The 21305-nt window shown below is 41.1% G+C and overlaps 1 protein-coding gene across 1 annotated transcript in view; it reads right to left on the reverse strand.

The window, feature by feature from the left end:
* The window catches only part of WDFY3 (WD repeat and FYVE domain containing 3), a 104127-nt gene that overhangs the window by 51463 nt on the left and 31359 nt on the right, over positions 1-21305 (reverse strand). The window contains exons 12-20 of the mRNA XM_010087275.1: positions 20496-20579; positions 15529-15706; positions 14423-14637; positions 12901-13017; positions 10538-10765; positions 8118-8218; positions 6824-7042; positions 3816-3997; positions 2171-2402 (exon numbers count right to left, since the gene is read on the reverse strand). Of these exons, the coding sequence (XP_010085577.1) occupies positions 2171-2402; positions 3816-3997; positions 6824-7042; positions 8118-8218; positions 10538-10765; positions 12901-13017; positions 14423-14637; positions 15529-15706; positions 20496-20579 (1556 nt within the window). The remainder of the gene's footprint in view (positions 1-2170; positions 2403-3815; positions 3998-6823; positions 7043-8117; positions 8219-10537; positions 10766-12900; positions 13018-14422; positions 14638-15528; positions 15707-20495; positions 20580-21305) is intronic.

A 21305-nucleotide genomic window follows, 5' to 3' on the forward strand; every position in this document is an offset into this window, starting at 1 on the left:
TTTACATTTAGATCCTTTTCCACTTCTTTGGCAGCATAATGTAGCTTAATATGAGGCAAAATTAGATCTGCTGCAATTATAATTGCAATTACAGGCATATGATTTGTGTAATATCAAGATGGTAAACCTGAAGTCTCCTTAAATCACCCAATTGTTTAAAGAGACCTGAGTGATTGACCCTCAGTATGTCAACAAGTCACAAGCAAGAGGACAAATAATCCATCATTCCAGGTCAAAAAGTGTCTGCAACTCTAGTGAAATACAGTAATGGAATTAGAAAAGCATGAAGGCTCCTCACCTAACACTGAAACAAATGAGAAGCTGCATGTCTACATAACTGGTAGAATCAGGGTCAAGTCCCTGTCAAGTCTCACTCAGGAGAGAGTTTCAGAAGTCTCCGTTTCCCGATAAGTGAAATCCTCACCGGATCCTCTGCTCACACAGATGCCCTGAGACCATTCCTCCATTTCAGCAAACAGACAAAGGCATTCCTTCTCCTGAACTAATAACTGCTCTCTGAGGGGTCTTTCCAAGTCTTACAGAGTATCAGGTTTTAAATTTTGTTTAAACACAGGGAAAATTCTCAGAAGAGGGCAACTCTGCTCACTGAAAACAGGGACAAAACTTCCGAAAGAAGTGTTGCATAGGCAAAGAGCAAGCCAGATGCAATTTCCCTGTAAAGGATAACAGTAGAAGATTGCAAGGGCTCTTCCCTTCTCCAGGATTCCCACAAATAATCATTACAGGAAGGAAAAACAAGCATTTTGGATAAAGAGGCCAAAATAAAAGTGTAAGGTTCAGAGCTCCATACTGCACCCCCTAGCAAACTCCCTAGGCTTTGGCACAGCACACATGACATGAGCAGAAGCTTAGCCCCAAAGAGAGAAATGCCCTTTGTTCTGGAGCAGGCTGCTCCTGAAATACAACAAACTGAGCAAAACTTGTGCAGGAGAAGTTTTGACTGGGAAAAGTCAATAGGGTAAGAAATTAAGAATTTTTTTTAAGTTACTGTGGGCTTCCTGGTGAACATGGTCTTAGACTAAAGGCAGGAAAATCTTTAACTCTCTGAAGTGAATGAACAAATTCACATTCACAAAATTTGCTTTGGCTAATGTGGTACTTAAAACTTGCACGGCACCAGGCAAAACGTCTTCCAGCAGAAATTATAATTGACTAGCAGATACCTAACTCCAGAGTTGCTTGCCGGGTTTGTTCAGCTGTCAAAAAGCAAGTACGTGACACAGATCTGTACATAACGGAATTCAGCTCCTGAAGTTTTTTCACTCGGGATGGGCAAGGAAAATGACATTCTTTTCCATGATACTTTGTTCTTTCACAGCCTGAACATCATCTACATGTGTAAGGGAGGGTCTGTCAGCACTCCAGGCAAAGCTTTCATCATGGCAAGTAAGATTCTGTGTACTCCCTGTACATACTGTTGTTTTCCTACCACTCTCGCGACTCACTGCCTCCTTCCCTTGAGATGGTGACAGCTTCTCTCCAGAAGAGGTGGAGACCATTACGGTCCTCATGGGGAAAGACAATGCAAGGACAAGATGACTTGATACATTCCCCATTTTTATTTATGTTTCACCGAGAAGTCCTACGATAGGTAAAGCAATGAGCATCTTCTGACGTAACGCTGCCTGTATTTCTTTGCAAGTAATGCTTAAAGGCTATCTGCTGCACCACAATCCCTCCCTGTTTGATTTTTTTTTTTCCTCAGTTGACCTATTTAGGCCTTATAAACAATGACATTTCAAGACAGCTGTGTTTAAAGTACAGAATATGTTGCAGATTTGTTAATGAGTGCTATCACTAGAAACTGACAAGTTAAAAAGCCTTTCCAATTTCACTTTCTACAGATAAATATAAGATACACTATGAATAATGACAGCTTTAAGCATTTCTAACTGGTTTAAAAGCCAAGTGAGGAACACAAGCACTTCTATCGTATCTCAGTACAAGAACTACCAGAAGGATGTTAAACCAGTAATTTGGATTTCTATCATCCTCAGCAACAGCAGCTACTCATCTTCTTCCTATTAATAGGTACCTTTATCTCTCTGCTACCGCATATTCTCTTTTCTCCCCTTTTTTGCCAACATGCACACAAAAGATTCAACCACACCCAGGCCAAGTCACTTGCCACCATTTGAACTGTACTTACACGGTACATATACTGCTTGAAAGCTTCCGACGTAATTTGGTCCCAGCTCATAAATGGTGCTAACGCCTGGGGCAGGCAAAACTTCCTCCAGGAAATGTGTAGGGCCCAAACGCCACACTAACGAAGAGAGCTGGCGCTGTGCCGGCGGCGTGCCAATGTAGGCATAGACAGTGCTGACTACGGGTGGGTTGGCAGAACCAGACCCACTGGGGCTGCTGTGAATATAGTGAAGCTGTAAGGGAAAAAAAATATGGTGAAGTCACGAAGAGAGCGTGGGTAGCATGAAAAGAAAATAGATCAGAAATTGAGGGATGTGATTTGTAAACTAGGGGACATACTAAATGATTGGTATGTCGTGCACGGTATTCTGATACCATAACCAAAAGTCAGTGAAGAACATTATCCAGAAGGTAAATGCAAAGAGCAGAAGTTAAATAGCTTTCAAAAGATGAAGGTGTGTATGGAAACACAGGATGAGAGCATGTGTGTTCTGGGCTTAAAAACGAGGCTGTGTCTTGATTGTAAAAATGTGGTGCTTTGTAACGGTCATTATTTTTTTCAAAAGCAGTAAGATGATCTCATAACCTTGTGTTCTTTCTCCTCCTCCCTCAGTCCGTGAAAACACGCCTTTGGTAATTATACTGTTCTGAGCTAATGTGCAAACATGATGAACTCCATTTGATCAGGTTTTCAGATGGCAATAAAACGAATACACAGGTGAGATACTGGCCTTTATGTACTGGCAGGAACAATCTCAGAGGCATTTTCTATCTACCTTGTAAAAATACTGTTACCAACTATTGAATGCAGTCATGTATGGACAGACAGATGGCCAGATATGTGCTCAGGTGCTACAGCTATTAGTGAAGATCCTATAGTCCTCTTTCTGCAAAAGGAACACTGAAAGGCAAACTTTGAAAGTAAAAAAAATTGTTTTATCTACAGCAGTAAAGTAATACTAGCTAATTTGCACCCCACACCAGGATTAGCTTAGTCCCTTAAGGTGCCAGGTGCCAAATACTCTTTGGTTATCAGTTACAGGTCAGGAATACTTTGTGCTCCATGCACAGGTCCACAGTGCTCTTCACTGCTCTCTGCTTGGGGCCTCCTAGTTTCTTCCACCTAACAACCAAATATTGACCTTCACAACTAAATGTGTTTCATCTACAACCAACTAATAACAGCACTGGACATCCCAGTGGCTGCAGCGGACAAGCGGATCCTATTTCTGGGACAGCAAGAGAGCTGGGAAAAACAACACGGATAAAGTGGCAAAGCTGTCTTACTCTGTAACCTTCCTATTATTCAAAGTTAGATCTGCTACACGGTCCTGAGGTAAGTCTTCTTCAGCTTTTTATCACCCTTCTAATTAATCGAGTCAGCATTGTAGCCCTGCCATACTTGCCTCACATTCAATGCAACACGTCCACCTCACTTTTAGCATTACTATTGCTACTAAGTATTCATTAATTTCTACTCTTAACAGGACTTGGGCTTGACTCAGGACTCGAGCAAAGACCACCTTTTGCAAGCCTCATTTCTGGGGCTTTTGTGCTGGAATTTTTTTGTTTTTTCATATATACATGCACAGAGAGAGAGAAATCACCCCAACCAGTAAAAATGAGTATTTAAAGATTTACTTTACCTTAACAGTGTTAACAAGCTGTCCATCCAGGTAGAGCGCAGCGGTGCTGTTCTTTAGCATGCCTTTACTCATGACCAGAACGAGGTGATGCCACTGGCCTTCCACAATGAGGTCACCACAGCGGAAACGGGCACAACAAGGAAGAATTTCATAAAATGATGATTCCTCACTGAAGTCATCCACTAAAGGGAAAGTACCAGTTATTGGGCACCAGTAGAAATGTTACTTATCTGGTTTAAGCTTCTTATGCCACTGGCTTTAAAGCCAGAACTTCAGAAAGCACGTAGTTAACAATGTGACCAAAAATGCAATTAACGAGATATGAATTAAGTCCTACAATTAACAAGATATTACTTTAAATTTTCAAATACAAGAACTGAAAAAATAAAATCAGTAAGAAATAGTAGATGTGTCTGTAAACCTACAGAGCTATTTTTCACCTTCCTCATACTGTGGAGAGAAAGATACCGGTACTTCCCAGACGTTCTCCTCACCCTTTTCCCTACTCCACCATGGTCTCCTCCACAGCCCTCACTACCTGCTCCAGCATGGTCCTGTCCAGGGGCCACAGGGCATCTCTGTTCCGACGCCCGGAGAGGCCCTTCCTCTCCTCCTGCTCTCACCGTGGTGTCTTCAGCACAGTTTCTCTCCCATATTTTTCCCTTAATCTTTGCTCCATGCAGTGTTTCGCCCTCTCTCACGTGTCTTTTCCCTGAGGTGCCACCAGCTTGGCTACTGGGGGGGTCCGTTGTGGAGCTGGCTGGAACCAACCACGTCCCACACAAAGCAGCCCCAGCCGCCTCCCACAGAAGTCCCCCCCTTGCCCTCCCTCCACCTGGCCACCAACACCCAGTATGAGCTTGCCACTATCTCGCTTAAACAATCAGGTCACACAGAAAAGAAGATCCAAGTAAAAAGACTGCCTTCCAAAGCATCTGCGTCAGAATCACGCTAAATTACAAAGCATCAATGAGGGAAGTTAAAGATGAGGTTGAAAGCCTGAGACTTTTCTTCCTTAATAAAAGCCACAAATACGATGCCTGGCTAGGGGGAACGCGTCAAGCACAGACCTTGGGTACTCATTACTTCAGCCTTGGTACAGTGGCTTCTCTTCTTCTCCTTTTTACAGTTCTAGGGAAAATTAATTTTCTGAAGTGCGGCTACTGAAGCAGTAAGCTCAGGGCTGAGACATTTCTGTCCAAGTCAAAATGAAGGCTTCATGACGTCTCGTCCGTTCTAGTTTCAGTACCGTAACCCCAACCTCTCCGCAGGGGCTGCAAACCACAAGCTGCTGACCAGTCATCTCCAATTCACACACCCATACCGTCCATTCCTTGGGTTTTTCTTCACTGAATTCCCTCCTCCTGTATGTCGAAACACACTTTAGTTCTCAGCACACAATTTTTGAATTTTTCTAAAAGGCATCCTTTGATTTCATACCGGAGGGCATGATCAGTTTGCAGATGCATTAGCTTCTCCATCACAAAGCAGAATTACCCACAACACTTGAACGCAAAAAAAAAAACCACCTTGAAAATTCTCCACCAGGGAACGCTCCAAGAGTTTTTCAGATCTCTTTTCATTCCTTCATATTGAAGGACAATAAACCACTAATCCTCTCACCTCAACAGCCGCCTATACATGGAGAAGACTCATTTCTTTAGAAACAGCACAAGGAAAATGATAAAACCAGGGTACTTGGAACTAACTTTCAGATACAAAAATAACCTCAAGTTCTTTTTCTCAGCCAAACACCTTTGAGCACAACTCTCACTCACAAGGAGGACCCTTAAACCACCCTGTTTAGTCTCACAATAGATCATCAGCACTTCCAGTCCCTGGCTGGTGGGCCTGCCATCTCCATTGTTCGGGTACCTGCTCAGCCCTTGACTGTACACCACCAACTACAGGTTAAAACAATTAATATGAAGATAAACTTATTTAATTCTCTCTTATAAGAAATCAGTCTTCTGAAAAAGATACTATGGCTTTTCAGCTCTCAAGTTTTAGCTTTTGAACCTGACTCCTACTAAGAGAAACGACTGCAATAATGACTCAAATGTCCACTTATCATGAAAATAAGGAATATTCTATGTCTGCTTCATTTTTGGTTTTTGTCTGTTTGTTGGTGTTTTGTTTTTCAATAGTAACAGTTGTAAAAATTCTTTAATAGTGCCTGCTACTCAAAAGCAAAGAACAGAAGCAGGAACAGATTTTGATAACCACTTGTAACCCAGCATGTTAAAAGAGCAAAGCCTGAAACATGCATAGAAGGTTGTCCTGCTTCCCTCAGCTCCTCCGCAGCCACGGTGCATAAGTGGCCCAACAAAACTGACCATTTTTGGAGGCTCTGATGGAGAACAAGGCAGGAGACAGTGAGCCTGAAGCCCCCAACCACACCGATAGCTCTCCTTAGCAAATTCACTGGCCTTACCAGCTTCACTCAGCTCTTCACTGCACCTCCTGTAATTCCACCCTCGATCACAGGTGAAGCTACAAACTCTTTCTGAGAACTGACCATAGCATTAAAAAATGAAGGGAATGAATGATCATCTTCAAATAGCCCCCAAGCGTTGGGACTATCCAGACTGAAAAAGCCTTCACGACCTGTTAGTTTACTATTTCCAAACTTCTTCAAGAGCAAAGACAGTTAACATTTGTGCCCTAAGAGATGATGTCTAAAATTAATGATACAAGGCAAATAAAAGGCAAAAACCTTCCAAAAACAATGACATAATTCCTCCTTCAAATCCATAATACTTGGGGTTTTGACAAAAAAAAAAATCTTTATATGCAGATATCAAATCTTTGGAAATTATAAAAGTTCCTTTCTACATGAACATCTACATTTTGCATTTTTTTCATTGTCCAAACCCATCACGAGCTGATGAAGCTGCAACTCAAGTTCCATCACACACAATTCTTCTGGACACTACGCTCAAAATAAACTTGCTGTCGCATCCCCATAACGCCATCAGGATTAGCTGACAACACGACACAACTCTTACCATAATTTTGAAGCAATTCTTCTTTAGTTGAAACAATGAGTGACCGGTCTTTTGCCGAGAAGACAATGGCAAGGCATACATAATGCTGCTCCGAGGAGTTTGCACGCCGCACTACGGTAAGAAGTCTCACGGGATGATTATTAGGAGGTGTACTAAAATGTTCAATACAAAACCAAGTCGAGTAGCTTAAACCAGACGGTGGTGGGAAAAATCTTTCACCTAAAAAAAAAAAAATGAAAGCTCATTATATAAAGCAGGTAGTACTACGTGTTCCTGTCCCTTTTTCCTATCAGCTCAGTCCCTCAGTTGCTTTCTCAAACTTTCCTTTTGGGGATTTCAACGATACTTCTTTCATTTCTCACTCCAGCTTGGATAAAAATACATATAAAGCTAGCTCAGAGAGGTTTCTTTCAAAACTAAGTAAAGCAAGAATTACACACTATTCCCTCCTATTCTAAAACCAAAATTCAACTCTGCAGCTGTGCTTGTTCAGAACAACCCAGTTTTAGTTCCCTAGACAAAAATAGTGGAATGGATCAGGCCCTCAGAAACTGCTCATGTCACGATGAGATGGCTCTTCCATGTGTGACTTGTTGAAGAAGAGGTTGCTGAAGATCCCTCTGCTACATGCACTGACTCCGCTTCATCTCCTGGGTGCTCCCACGGAACAACAAAGAGCTCAAAGACTTTAACTACTGTCTAACACTAATTGAGTTCTACTACAGTAAACCTTCAACCTAGCTTTTAGAAATAACACCTTTTCTAACTAAGCGATCATGTTCAATTAGCCCTGCAGCTCTCCAAGTTCATGTAGACTGAACAGCATACAGTGAACAAGTACAATGTACAGCAAATAATTCAGAGAGAATTTTTGTGATGATGTGCGTTAACTACGCCTGCAATGAATTCAGTCAAGAATTCAGCAGAACAAAGCCCCAAGTACAGCATTACAATTCATCCCATGTTTCCTATGCTCTGGCCATCTCCCACTAACACTTCAACTTGTTGTTAATATATCCGGGTACATTAGTCACACCCAACTCTTGATTACAATTCAACCGTCTGCGGAAAACTCTGTATTTTAGAGCAATCATACATTTATATTTTATATTGCTTTTCATTGACTTGAGGGCAAAAAGCAACAGGAACACACACAAAAAGACACAAGAAGTTCTCAATTATGAGTGTGTGACGTCCAACAAGATACTATCACTTCATGGCTAAGGAATAAATATAGGAGAATGAAACACCATCAGATACAAAACACTGCAAACCGTCATACTCCAGTACTTACCAGTTCCAATTCCACTGACAACGGCACCGTCGATAAGTCCTGTCGTAATAGCATTATTTGTAGGTGCATTATGGGGAGCCAAACTTGGCAAGAAGAGGCAGCTGTTGAACAGAAGACCAGTAACACACTGGAGTTTATGAAAGTCAATAAAAAGTAAAGCCTACGAAAATATACCATAAGCGCACCATCACCCTCCTTGACTACTCATATTAAAGAAAAATAGAAATTAATTCTCAAGGTTTAAAAGTAGAAGATTTTAAGAGCCCAGACTGTTTCAGGGACCAGCCCACCCAAGTTTGAGTGAATCCCCACAGGATTTCAGTTTGTAGATTGTCCTACTGGAGGGAAAATGACCACTCTTCCACTTGCTGAAGAATCATCATTTTGTTGACATTTGCACTCGAGCAGGCTTGTTTAAGTACCCTGAAGCTGAGCTGCCTGACAGAACTAGCCAGTTATTTTGTTCTCATGTAAGCTATGAAGAGTTAACTCGACCAACCATCTTAACAGCAACAGCAGTCCATGGTTCTGGTCACTACTATCTCCCCTTTGACTACAGTTCTCACTATACGCTTCACCCTCCCTTGTGAAAACGTTACTCTCTGGGCGAAGCCCCTGTGGTCGGTGGTGTTACCAGCATGTTCTCTCTAAGCACACAACCTGCAAGGCTCCACCAACTGCCTATTAACTCTGCTGAGTTCATGAAACACCCCGGCACTTTAAAACAGACCAGAAAGTTTCTATTTTTTTTTTTAATTGATTATGGCAGCCTTCTTGGGTGACTTGCTGAAATTACAAGTAGTCACAGCAGCATTATGTTACCAGCACCTACAAATCTCCCAGAGCAAGCACAGGGACAACTCATTTTGATAGCCTATTTCACGTTCTTAGGTCTGAAACATTTTCTTTTCTCTTACGAAGGATGAAGCTTTGAGCACCATTTGTTTTCAAAGAGAAATCTGTCCCTGACTACACTAGATGTGAAGGCTAGATGCAAAATGGGCACTGCATCCTTGCTTAGCAAAGCTGAAAAGAGTGCAGAGCAGTGGAGTTCCCATATATCCAGGCTGGACTGTGCTCTCAGACGGGTCACCCAAGTAAACTGGAACACAAGCACTAAGATGCAAGGGGGTCTGTCGAAGGTCACATCAGAACAGCAATAGACTCAAGAAGCACAGTAGTATAAATATTAGGTCTGGAAAGAAAAAGGGGAACAATTGTGTTTCCGGTTTTATGAAATTGTGGTACAATCGGATAACAGATCATTTCTACCTCTTCTCACAATTCTTTTAAAAAAGAGACAAAAATAAAAATGCTGAAGAGCTACTCATCTCATGAGAATTTGTCACACTCATTTGGGCTTCACAGCAGTTGTCCTTTTTGGCAGTTTGTGTCACTAAAAACCCTTCAATAAAGTTTCTAGTCAAGATTTTTAAGCTTTTAATTAAGTTTCTGGGAAATTCTGAATGATTACTGACTATTCAAGGCGCCATCCACCATCGTCTGACTTGCGCACACCCCACAGCACTGCCCTCTCTGCGATAACAGCTCTCAGCCTGTTTGCAGGCTTCTACCTACAGAGCAGTCAGCAGGCAGTTAGAGAATACCTGTCCCTTACACTACTGGCATGATTTTTTAATAGCAATTTCTGAGATGTTAGCCCCCTGGCACAGGACGACATGACTGTTTTGAGGTTTTTCTGTTCCATTTTTATCTCAACCCATGAGTTTCTTTTCCCTTTACCCCTTTAATTCTCTCCCACATCCACAGGAGGGTGAGCAAGCAGCTGCGTGGCGTTCGCTGCTAGGCGAGTGGGTTAACACACAACAGTTCCTTACTCAGCAGGTGTTCAATTAGAAAGAGAAAAAACAGTAAATGAAGGTGATACTGCGTGCTAAAAGGCAAAATGAGTGAAGTGTTATATTCAGGTTACACCTCCAGTTAATAATCAGTTTTTTTCTAGTTATTTGGACTTAAATTTGCTCCTTCTTTGCCTCACTTGCCCTTCTGATTTGCCCACTTCCTTCTTTCCAAATTCTTCAGCAATTTAAATGGGTTTTAGAGCACTTGGGCCATCCAAATGTTGCACATAAATCCTAGCAACTAATGAGTTTCTGCAAGGGTGTGTTGGTGTTCCTTCATTTTAAAAGGCGCACAAAAATCCAAAAGGGGGAGGGTACTGTCAATATTTAGATACATACTGACATCTACTTCTGCACACAGCAGGCAAGCATTGGTTTCAAATCATTAATGACAGAGTGGAAATTTATGTGGCTTGAAGTATTCCTTTCTTTTCTTTAAGGAATTCGTTTGTTTCTGGTTTGCAAACAGTCCATTAAAACTTACAAATATATCTTTGAAAGAAGAAAGAAAGCACTGCCCTGTGCCCCATGCTATGTGAGAGCACTGTAGGACCTTACCCGAACCCTTCAAGAGACGTGTCAAACTCAATGAATGCCGGCGTAACCGATGATCCGTGAAGCCTGATATCATGTGGGGTTGTCATGGAGACCAAACACTTCACTCTCGTCAGGGGTACTGTGCTCCCTTCTGCTGGCTTGAGCAGGCTCTTGCTTATCCGATAGTGGCTGTCTTCGTGCAAACTGAAGACGCTGTCAGAACCCAGACCTTCCATTGAGGTAACCATGCTATCTACAGTAGAAGCCAAGAAACAACACGGCATTGCAAAAGGGAGGTGTTTTCAGGCTATTCATCTGGACTTTTCAAGCACTGCTTCCAGTGCAACAGCTGAATTCTCAGCCAGCATCAACCACTTCAGCCTCTCAGTTAGAAAATTATGGGTTGGGAAGTATTGCTCTGTTTATAAAAACATTCAACTGAGGCAGAGAGATGAGCATCTTGCACAAGGTATTACAGCAAACGGGTGGTAAAGCCAAAAAACTGAGCCAAAAGACCATCCCCTTAACTAACATCAGGAAAGTGTCCCTGTCAGAGAAGCTCCATTGCAAGCGCTTTCCTGCTACCTGACTTAACAGGCAGGAAAAACTTTGCTTTGTGTTTTTAAGATGCAGTAATCCTGAGTAAAAAGCCTCAGAGTTCTCAATAAGCAGAAAGGCTCCGTAAGCTTAGCTGAGGAAATTTAACATAACCTGCAGTATTCAGGAAGCTACCTTTGCCTTCTCTTTCCTAGGTCAAAAACTTTTCAGTCTCATATTTCAACAATTTTCATCATTTCCTTCCTCCCATAAAATAAAAATAAATAAGCAAACAAGTGCTGGCCAAGAGATAAGTTGAATCTCTCCTCTGCCCTCTGTCCCAATGTACTGAATCTGACGACTTAACATGAATTCAGTTATTATATTTCTACGGTAGGATTAAAAGATTAAGTATGAGAGTTGTGTGGACAGGGGGAGGAAGGTATTTAATGCTTGTAATTCAGTACCACCCAGGATGCCTTCCAGTTCCTTTTAAAGAATTCAAACATTTCAACTAAGATATTTTTAACTGTGTGGTACAATTGGCCATAGGACTGAGCTGACACCTAGAAATAAGATTTATCAACAATTTCTTTGTATTACCATCGACTGAGACTCTCCTGTGCTACACAAACAGCTCTTTCCAAGCTCTACACCTCATGGATAACAATAGGAAAAAGCATGGAAGAGGGGTTCGGATCAGCTGGAGGGATCTGCCAGTTACAGATGTTCAGTGCACTGAGACTGAGTCATTAAGTGGCTGGAAAACAGACATAACTTTCCAGTTTAATAACCAGAGCTGATGTGCAATTGCTGTATGAGGCACGTTATCAGATGGATGAACTTCCATGACTGGATATCACGCAAACTTATAATGAAAACTTCCACTGCCTACACCTATGTACATGTATCTATGGAACACCCAGTGAATATCCTATCAAAATACATCGTGAATACCTTCCCTCAGCATTAATTCCAGGACTGAAACAGTTCTTGTTCCACCTCTCTGCTTTTTTCTTTTTCTTTTTTTTTTTTAAAAAACTGATATAAGTCTGTCCTTCTTGGAAATTTTAAAGTTACTATGCACTCATAATTCAACACATGTTTACCACGTACTACTAAAGATTTCAATTTTAATATACTAGAAAAGTAAAAATATTGAAAGCAAGCAAGAAGTAAAACCATTGCAAACACCTATTATGAAAAATTAATGAATGGTAAAAAAAAGGGACTGCTGAACTTTAAAGAGTGGGTGTTCCAACTCCAAATTCTACCTCTTTTTAAGAGGAACGACTATTAGATTGAGATTCTGCCAGACTAGGTAAATTATGCTTTTTTTAAAATTCTTTTTTTCTCATTACTAGTGATGCTAATGATGATACAGGTTCTTGAGTCAAGCATAATTCCACTAATTTCAGCTAAAGTGTAGGAATTTCAGTTATTTTATCTGACACCTTACCGAACCCATGAGAGACACAACACAGATGTAATGATGTGATGTACACACGAAAGTATCCAAGAAAAATATTTTTCCTTTTGCTGTTAAATAGCCACAAACTCAGGATCTACTCAAGACTTCAAAGCAAATGACTATGATATTTAATAGCTACTGTTCATAAAACAAAAAATTATAATTACCTCACTAGATATATATATTAAATACAAGTAGTATGTTCCCCTCTGCTTTTAGAGCTTTTTCCAGTCAAACTGTTCTGATGATTTCACACTCATACAAACTAGGGGTAAAGTCAGGTTTTTCTGGATGCTTATCTACAAGTTTTATGTAAGTATGCAACTGGGGGATGCCAGTGAAGCATTCTTTACGCAAATTTCTAGCACTTCAGCACCTACTTCTCATTTCTGGTTCAAAACTCAGAGAGCTGGGTTTGTGCACTCGGTACTGTTTCAACAGCTTTTTGTCCCAAGCTCCGCAATTCAAAGGATTTCCCAAGCGCAAGAATTCCCTAAAAAAAGAGAATAAAAAAATTTACAAATCATTTTGTCTACTTATTTGCCTAGAATGGCACCAAATCTAATACTATTTTTAAAGAGACAGTAATTACTTATAATAAATATAAATTTTAACTAAGAAAAGAAATAAAATTAAGCATAATTACATGAAACACATTTGATCCATTTAAAACTAGTCAAGTTTTGAAGACATGCTCTCAAAAGCTGACATTATTTCAACTAAGCAAACAGTTTTGATAAAGCTCTTAATTCCCTTCTCTTAATTCCAAAGACTTGGCAGTAAGGCTGACACATCCTGTAGGAGAACATCAGGATGCTCACTGACGCACACCCAGCAAGCTGAACTCGTCTGGAAAGGCAGACCACAGGCTGAAGTGAGAAAGTGACCTCAGCTCTGTTATATCCACGTGTCGTGTTTGGTTGGGGGATAGTTTCACAGCTATCAACATCTATATCTATAGATAACTGTAGTATCTATACCTACAGCTGCCCAGACTCTCTGGGCAACTTCTTCCCGTGTCTCACCACCCTCACTGTAAAAAATGTCTTTCTTACACCCAATCTAAATCCACCTTCTTTCAGTTTAAAATTATTGTCCCTTGTCCTGTCACTGCAGTGAAAAAAAAATAAATTTTCTCATAAGCCCTCTTTTTATATTGAAAGGCCACAAGAAGGTCTCCACAGAATCATTGTTGTTCTTGTAAGCCCTCTTTTTATATCGAAAGGCCACAAGAAGGTCTCCACAGAATCTAGCAAGCAATCCAAAGCATCATACAACTGCATGGTTATGTAACAAATGGCTCAAAATACGCTCATAAACTGTTCAAGCTATGCTTTTCAAGCATAGATGTACAAAACTACTTGCATCAATGTGCAGAAAGATCAGCTTTTGAAAGCTATGCATCCCCAGATTTTTCCAGACACCCCTTCTATCATATTCCTGCATTTCCTTCACATGAACTGAATAAAACTGCTGGCGTGAACCTCTTCCAATCTGAGGCATTTAAAATGGCAGGGAAACGTAGGAATCCATCCTCTTCTAAGACCAGTGTTGCTTTTAAAACCATCACACTTCCTCTTCCTGAGGACCTAGCCAGGAAGAGCATTTTTGATAGCCTTTCAAGATTTGCAGGAAGGAAGCAAGCACTCAACTTCAGTACAATCTCTGTGGAAAAACACCAAACAGACTTCCCCCTTCAAAGTTCTCCCTCCTCCCATGGTTCCCAATTCCTAGCATCTCCAGGGTGACATGCTGATGAACAGAAGCAAGACAGTCTACTTAATGAGAAATAAAATGAGATCTTATGCTCTCTACCAATCCAAGCCATTTACAGCCAGGCACCGACAGCGCAGGCACCAAGGCTCAGCTCAACCAGACTTCAACGCTGTCTTTCTGACCTCAACACCATCGGCTGCAGCGCCTGGGAGGCCAGCCTTTCAAACATCCTTTGGAGCGGCGGATGCAGCGAATGGTCCTCATCAGCCAGAGCAGCGCTGCATCTTTGTAGAAGTCGTGCGTGGAGCCCGGCTTCACACATGACTTGCTGGTTTCTCTCTGTGTGCACTAGAGATTGCAGGATATTGGCCACTGCCAGCTGGAGATCCAGCGCATGCTGAAAAAGAAAAGCAGCATGGAACTTGAGACGACACAAACTGAGAAGAATAATTCGTTATATGAAGGATTGCCATGACCGTTGTAAAGAAAAGCAATCCAGGTAGGGATGGTTAAATCAACCTCTCCTTTTTACCAAAAGTGAGTCAGTTTATAAGCTCTATGTGCTTAGAGCATAATAAGAACTTTTATTTTTGTGACTGCTAAGCTATTCTTAGTAACCCAGCACCATCATTGTCTCTACAAAATTTAAGATATACATAACATCACTGCCAAATGAATGCCCTGAAGTCAGAAAGTCACCACGCTCATCACTGGTAGAGGACAAGGAGGAATCAAGTCTAATAATTCTTGCAAACTTTCTGAACATTTTTTTTTTTAAAGAAAAAGATGTTCAGGGAAGACAAAAAATACTTAAGCAACTTGAAAAAACATCCAGCAAATCCTTTATATACAAACCACCAGAAGAGGTTTTGGTTTGGGAACTGTACAAAGCAAGGAGTAATTCTGGAACTAGAACACGTTCCAGCTGTTTCAAACAGTACACTTACACCAAGCTGTAACATCCAGTCCTGTGTCCTCCTTGTACTACACATTAACACCTGATACATGTAGAAAACAAGAATTCATCACAGTGTTTGAAAACTTATCTGATGGCCACTTCAGGCATTTCTTTAAATTTACATTGTTGCCAGGAGTTTGAAAGAGACAAACAAAACAAAGCCTATGAAATAAAATAATTTCCATCAGATCTCTATGTCACCAGTTATTCAACGTGGTTAGTCTGCGAAATGTATTGACTTCTCAGCAGGGAATGAGAGGACTTATTTCCCATAGCCATCCTTTTCCCCAGTCACTCTCAAAGCTCGAGGCAGCAGGATTTTTTGCCTACCTCTGGGTGTGTAGCCGATCCAACAGAAGCCAGAAGATCCAGCATGGCGAGCATCGCACCAGGGTGGATAACGACCACATCGGAGCTTTGTAGGGATGTGGGTCCTGTTTGGAGTTTCACATCAGTTATGTTTTTCTGAGGGCAAACAGGAGGTGTTGAAACAGAATGATACGCATGCCTGCAGGACAGAAAACATCCCATCATTACAACATCCATCTGTGATGACCTTCGCATTTTTCAAACAGCTCTAAAGTTGAACCAGGCTATAGACATTACTCCCCTCTCCTTTTTCTTCCCTCAGACAAACGGAGAGCTTTCCTCTTCTCAAACCTCTTGGACATGTTTCCCCAAAGACAACCTGGAAGTGTCTCAATTTCTTGACTGTGCTTGAACTCAGAAATCTTTTCCTCAGGTGCTACGCAGTTTGAAGAATTTAAAGGTTGCCTTTATTGCCTCCCTCTTTGCATTCTAGTCGCAGTGGCAGCACACAGCAACAGCACACAGCAACGGCAGCACACAAGCTACCCCTGCCCCTCTTCTGGGGCGTGAATTCACCCTTGAATCCATTTCTACCCCTTTGCTTCTCGTTAACAACTGATTATAAAATGCACTATCACGAAACCCTCAGCAATCTCTACCTAGCTTACAGGAACAGAAAGTTGGTCTCGCTGTACACTCAGTCCATTTCCTCTCAGTCTTTCCACGACTGCCACAGCAATTTAGTTTTACATTAAGCTGCTTTAGCCCGATCCAGGGAAACGAGGCTTTGACACCCTGACCTAGAAGAAACCACTTGTGCTGAGAGCTGTAGATGCGTTTCTCACGGAAACTCCCGGAGGTATCAGCTTGACGCCATTCTTCTTCCAGGATGGCATTCAACGCGCAAACAGCACGAGCAGCTTACTGAACAGACGCTTTCAAGATGGTATTTTAGAAGCAAAAGATAGCTCAAAAAGGCTCACACTCAAAAAAAAATATATATACACACACGCATTCTCACTGTACTTATATGTGCTTATTTGTAAGAAGAAAGAAAACAAACTATGTAACAATTTTCTCAAAGATCAAATATTGCCTGTTGTTTCGCAGGAAGCGAATCCAGCTAACACCAGGTCTCAGTCTATCAGATCAGTCGAAAGGGGCACTTCCTCTCCCCTGTTCCCAGTCACAGAGATTTACCCAACCCCTAACCCCAACAGAAATAACACTCGGAGATTCACTGTGCCTCATCTGTTAGGCACTTCCACCTAGGAAAGCTTTTCTCCTGGGAAGAACAGGACATAGATGGGAGATGAGGAAGGCTGCAAGTGCAATTCTGCCTTAAATACTTTGAAGGCTGCATCTTGAATACGCACACATCCCCTCAGCAAGAAACGTCATTTGTCAGGGAAGGCTGAGGCACCGGATCATTTAGCCTAGAACAGGACACTTGGAAGTACAGCACAATCTTCTTTTTAAAAGAGAGTTTTTCAAGAAAGATGAAATTGCTGATGCTCTAATCATTGAGCTAATACTTAACACAAACATGAATTAGTAAGGCAATTCTATTGTAACCAACTGATAAGGAAAAAAATCTGCCCAAATCAATTTTTCTAGTGTTTTTACAAACTCTCTAACCATCAACTTTCTAAACTTCTCTAGGAGACGCAACGATTGAGACATCTGGCAGGTAGAGGAAGGCTTGGTTGTCTCTCGTAAAATTAAATGGAATTAAGAACAGCAGAATAACTGGTAATATTATTTTAGAGAGATGTTATCTCAAACCTTTTCTCTGCCTTATAATACAGAGACTGAAACATGAGCAATTGTTTCTCATGCATCCTAAGATCTGTGCTTTTCATCTGAAGAAAACCGCCACCTCTTTCAAAAATCACCTTGAGCTTCTCAATGCAAGTTTTACAGTTTAAAACCTAAGCATCCACTCCCCAAGATATTTTTGAAGAACAAACTTCAGTCCACTTTTAGGCACAAATTTTATTTCTAAGCACCCTGATCTGCACTGTCACATTCACCTCATGAGGGAACTGTGAAGTTATAACACAATAGTACAGAGAGAGCCCAATAAAAATGATTCATGAACAAGGACACAATCCTGGCCTCAAAGAGCCTGGACTTCAACATTACATTCAACAAACTGGAAAGGGGATACAGTCAAGACTAGGCAATTCACTTTTCTGGTAGCAATCTAAGGAAAAGTCACGTCCTTAAACCAAATATGATTGAAAGGTTTTCACATCATTTAAAAATACCTTCTCTGTTTAGTTTCCCGTATGAGGAGTAACTGTATCAAAGCAATGAAAAAAAAACCAGTTCAAAAAGACTTCTCTAGGCAGGGAAAAGAAAATAGATTCTACAAAATCCTGCCAAAGAATTCATCAAATGTTACAGGTCTATGGGTCAGCGCAGAATCTGCAATGAATTAATTTATCCATGCTTATATATTCTTTATGTGGTCCCTCTAAAGGAGAAGAAAAAAAGAAGCAGCCAGTGGAAAAAGGCACTTCACGGAAGACTACACATAGATCTGTTGTATTTAACAAAAAAAAAAATTAAAATTCAAAGTCAAATTATGTAATTAAGTCCAATTATGTAATTAAGTCCAAGTGCTGATGTTAATTATAACACCAGTTTCATCTGGAAAGAAATAAGTAAGATTTATTGAAAATAAACCCTTTGCATATCATTCCCTGAGAGTGATCACCATCCAAGCTTTCTAAAAAACTACAGCTGAAAGTATTTTGAAGTCAAAATTACATTCTATTAGCTACCTCACCCTGTCAGGCCCAAAGCATCCTCTCAAAAAAGAGAAAAAAAAAAAAGTGAGAACACCTTGTCAAGTTTTTTTCTGCCAAAATTTGCAGCAACCAAACAACTGGCAAAGCTGTAGTTCTTGATTCAAACTCGACAGCAGAGGTGGAAGAACAGTGCCTTCCAGGTAAAGGGAGGACAGCCACCAGCATCCCAAGCAGGCGCAGGAGGAGCCCTACCTGCTCTGCTTCCACACAGGATCACACCTGCAAGGCACCGCTCCCCAGGGAAATGCAGCTTTGGGAAGCGGTAGACATGTCTTAGCGTCTCTGTTTATCCTGGATCGCTCTAGATGAAACCCATGCAAACCCAGAACTGTACTATTTTTGTTGATAAGGACTATTTGTGTGCACAGTGCCTGCTTGCTGTTTTAGCCAAATAACACAGGCTCTCCCTCAGGCACCTGCCCGAGGAGTCAAAAGGCAGCAAACCAGGGCGCAGCAACCAGGGAGATCCCCGGGGGGCAAAGCAAAGCAGACAGAAAACAATACGAGTAGAGCAAACACTGCGCTCTGAAGAGTGGGCTTGGACAGAATCTGACCAAATCTGACATTTAAAAACAATAAAATAGTATTGGACTGCAAAATCCAAGCTGCTTATTTTTGAGAGGAGGAAGATCCCAGCTACTGGCACCGAATTCCCTAGGAATGACAAACACGACACTGAACAACCGTGAGAAAGCAGACAGCTGCTCAAATAGACTTTTGGAAAAGCCTAGCCCTGAATTTTTTTACTCGAAAACATGTTTTTACACAAAGGACCTGAAAAGTCACCCAGGCCAGCACAAGCATTCTTGCTGCCCACTTTTGCTTTGAGTCTTACACAACTTGTAATCACCCAAAGGCCTTTTTTGTTCGTGAAGATCCACGTCAAATGCACTCCTTTACCCCAGCAAGTACCCGTGTTGATATACTGGTACTGAGGGAAAGATCCCATCTTTACCTCTTCTTATACCACACGGTTTTCAAATAGCTGCTTGCATTTTCACTGCTACAGAAAACAATCCATCAATGTTAATATTGGGGCCAAAGCTGGAAAAAGCCTCCAGAGGAAACACTGTTTTATGTTTCTTCAGAGCGTAAATGAGAGAGAAAGGATTTTCATTCATTTCCTGAATGCCTCAGTGTTAGAGAAGAAAGGAAACGACAGCTTAAGAGGTTCTGGATTATCAGGAAAGTGGCCTTGTCCAAGCCAGAAAAAGGCCCTTCATTACTAACCTGCTCCAGTACAAAAATCTCCTTTCAAAGCGTTTCCAAACGCAGCTTTGGCCACTTCCCTTTGCAAAATATTTTACGTTCCAAACATAAAACTTGATGGCATATTTTAAGCTGAACACCAAGCAAGAATGACTATTTTCCATACATGCCACCTGCACCTCAGATAACCCCGGCTTTCAAATGCTTTTTTATTCTTCAAAAGCAAACCTCTGCCTAACCTGCATCTTCAAATAACGGAAGGCTGCCTCCTTCCCTGCAGGCTTTGGGAAAAGTCTCCTTTTCATCGTTTGCACAGGCCTGTAGGTCACACTGTTGTTGAATCAGTAATTTTATTTTTTCTTAAAAAAAAAAAAAAAAGGAAAAATCTACCAGACACTAAGATGCATCAGAGAAGTTTTGGGAGGGGAAGTGGGTGCTAGGATTTCTGTGTTGTATCATTTTTGCTTGCTTTCCAAACCTTTTAATTCAGCATGTTTCTACATCACTTGCTAGTCAGGTACTGACAGGTTCATTCTTTATTTTTTCTTCTGTGCAATTACAAACAAACGAGCACCTTAACAAGCCATCAACTGTCTGACTGAAAGTAGCTTTTCTTGAAAAATTAGTCAAGAAAAAAGAAACCATGCTCTGTTAACTGATCTACTAGCATAGTCTGAACTTCTTTGAACTGTTCCTGACAGTATTATTTGTACCTCCCTTAGATCACTTCTTATACTAGACCTTATTTTTGAATAATGAACTTAAAATTAAGTGCTTCAGGAGTCTGGAGACACCTTTAATCTCATCACTACCTACTCACTGTGAAACATACCTCTACATTTATATTATCCAGTAAATACACAAGTGAAAATGCACATCTCAGGAAAAAAAAAATAGCAACTTGAGAGAAAAAAACCCCAAGAAATCAGAAGCAAGATCAACTTCTCTTAAAAGGGTCGGTACCTTTTCCGGGACAAAGCTGGTGTACCCCAGGGAGAGGGGAGAGAAGTCTCATTTGTCAGGCAAGGAGGGATCTGTTCTGCACGACTACAGACAAAACAGACAGGGGTAGGACAGAGAGATTAGAGAAGAAACCAGAGGCCGTAAGCTTGTTAGTTTTACAAAAGCATCAATAAAATCATTGCTAGGATCCATTCTTCAGAAACAACACAGACGACAAAAGACACCACTGAAGGACACGCATCTGGTAAACGCGCAGACATGCAGAGTGTGGCTTGTTTGATGGCATGGCTCTGCAGGGCTTGGCCGGCGCTCTGCAGAGGTTTATTGACATGACCACGCTAGCAAAAGAAAACATCTGTCAATGTTAAACAGCAGAAATCTAGAAGAGAGAGTAAAGCCAAGCAAATCAAACATAACTAACGTGGATAGGGAATAAAATCAACATAAACTTTACAAAGAATGACAATCGGAAAATTTAAGAAAGAAGGAAAAATGCAGTCAGTGAAGATGACAGCAAAAAAAGGAATGTAATGAGGTAGCTTACGCAACAGTACTATGGGAGTTACTTACCCCATTAACTCTTCACACTCTACTGTTAGCCAGTGCTGTAATTTCTACAGTGTGTGCGACAGTCTTAATACACACTCTCCTCCCCCTATCTGAATGCTTTGACAATACTTTAAAATGAGCTCAAGTAAACCAATTTCTGTACTTGGCTTTGGTTTTTCGGTGGTTTTTTTGTTGGGTTTTTTGTTGTTTGTTTGTTTTAAACAAGAGAAAAGCACTAATACTTGCTGCTTTGGAGGAAAA

Source organism: Pterocles gutturalis, unplaced genomic scaffold (assembly GCF_000699245.1).
Source record: "Pterocles gutturalis isolate BGI_N339 unplaced genomic scaffold, ASM69924v1 scaffold2266, whole genome shotgun sequence".
NCBI classification, from domain to species: Eukaryota; Metazoa; Chordata; class Aves; order Pterocliformes; family Pteroclidae; genus Pterocles; species Pterocles gutturalis.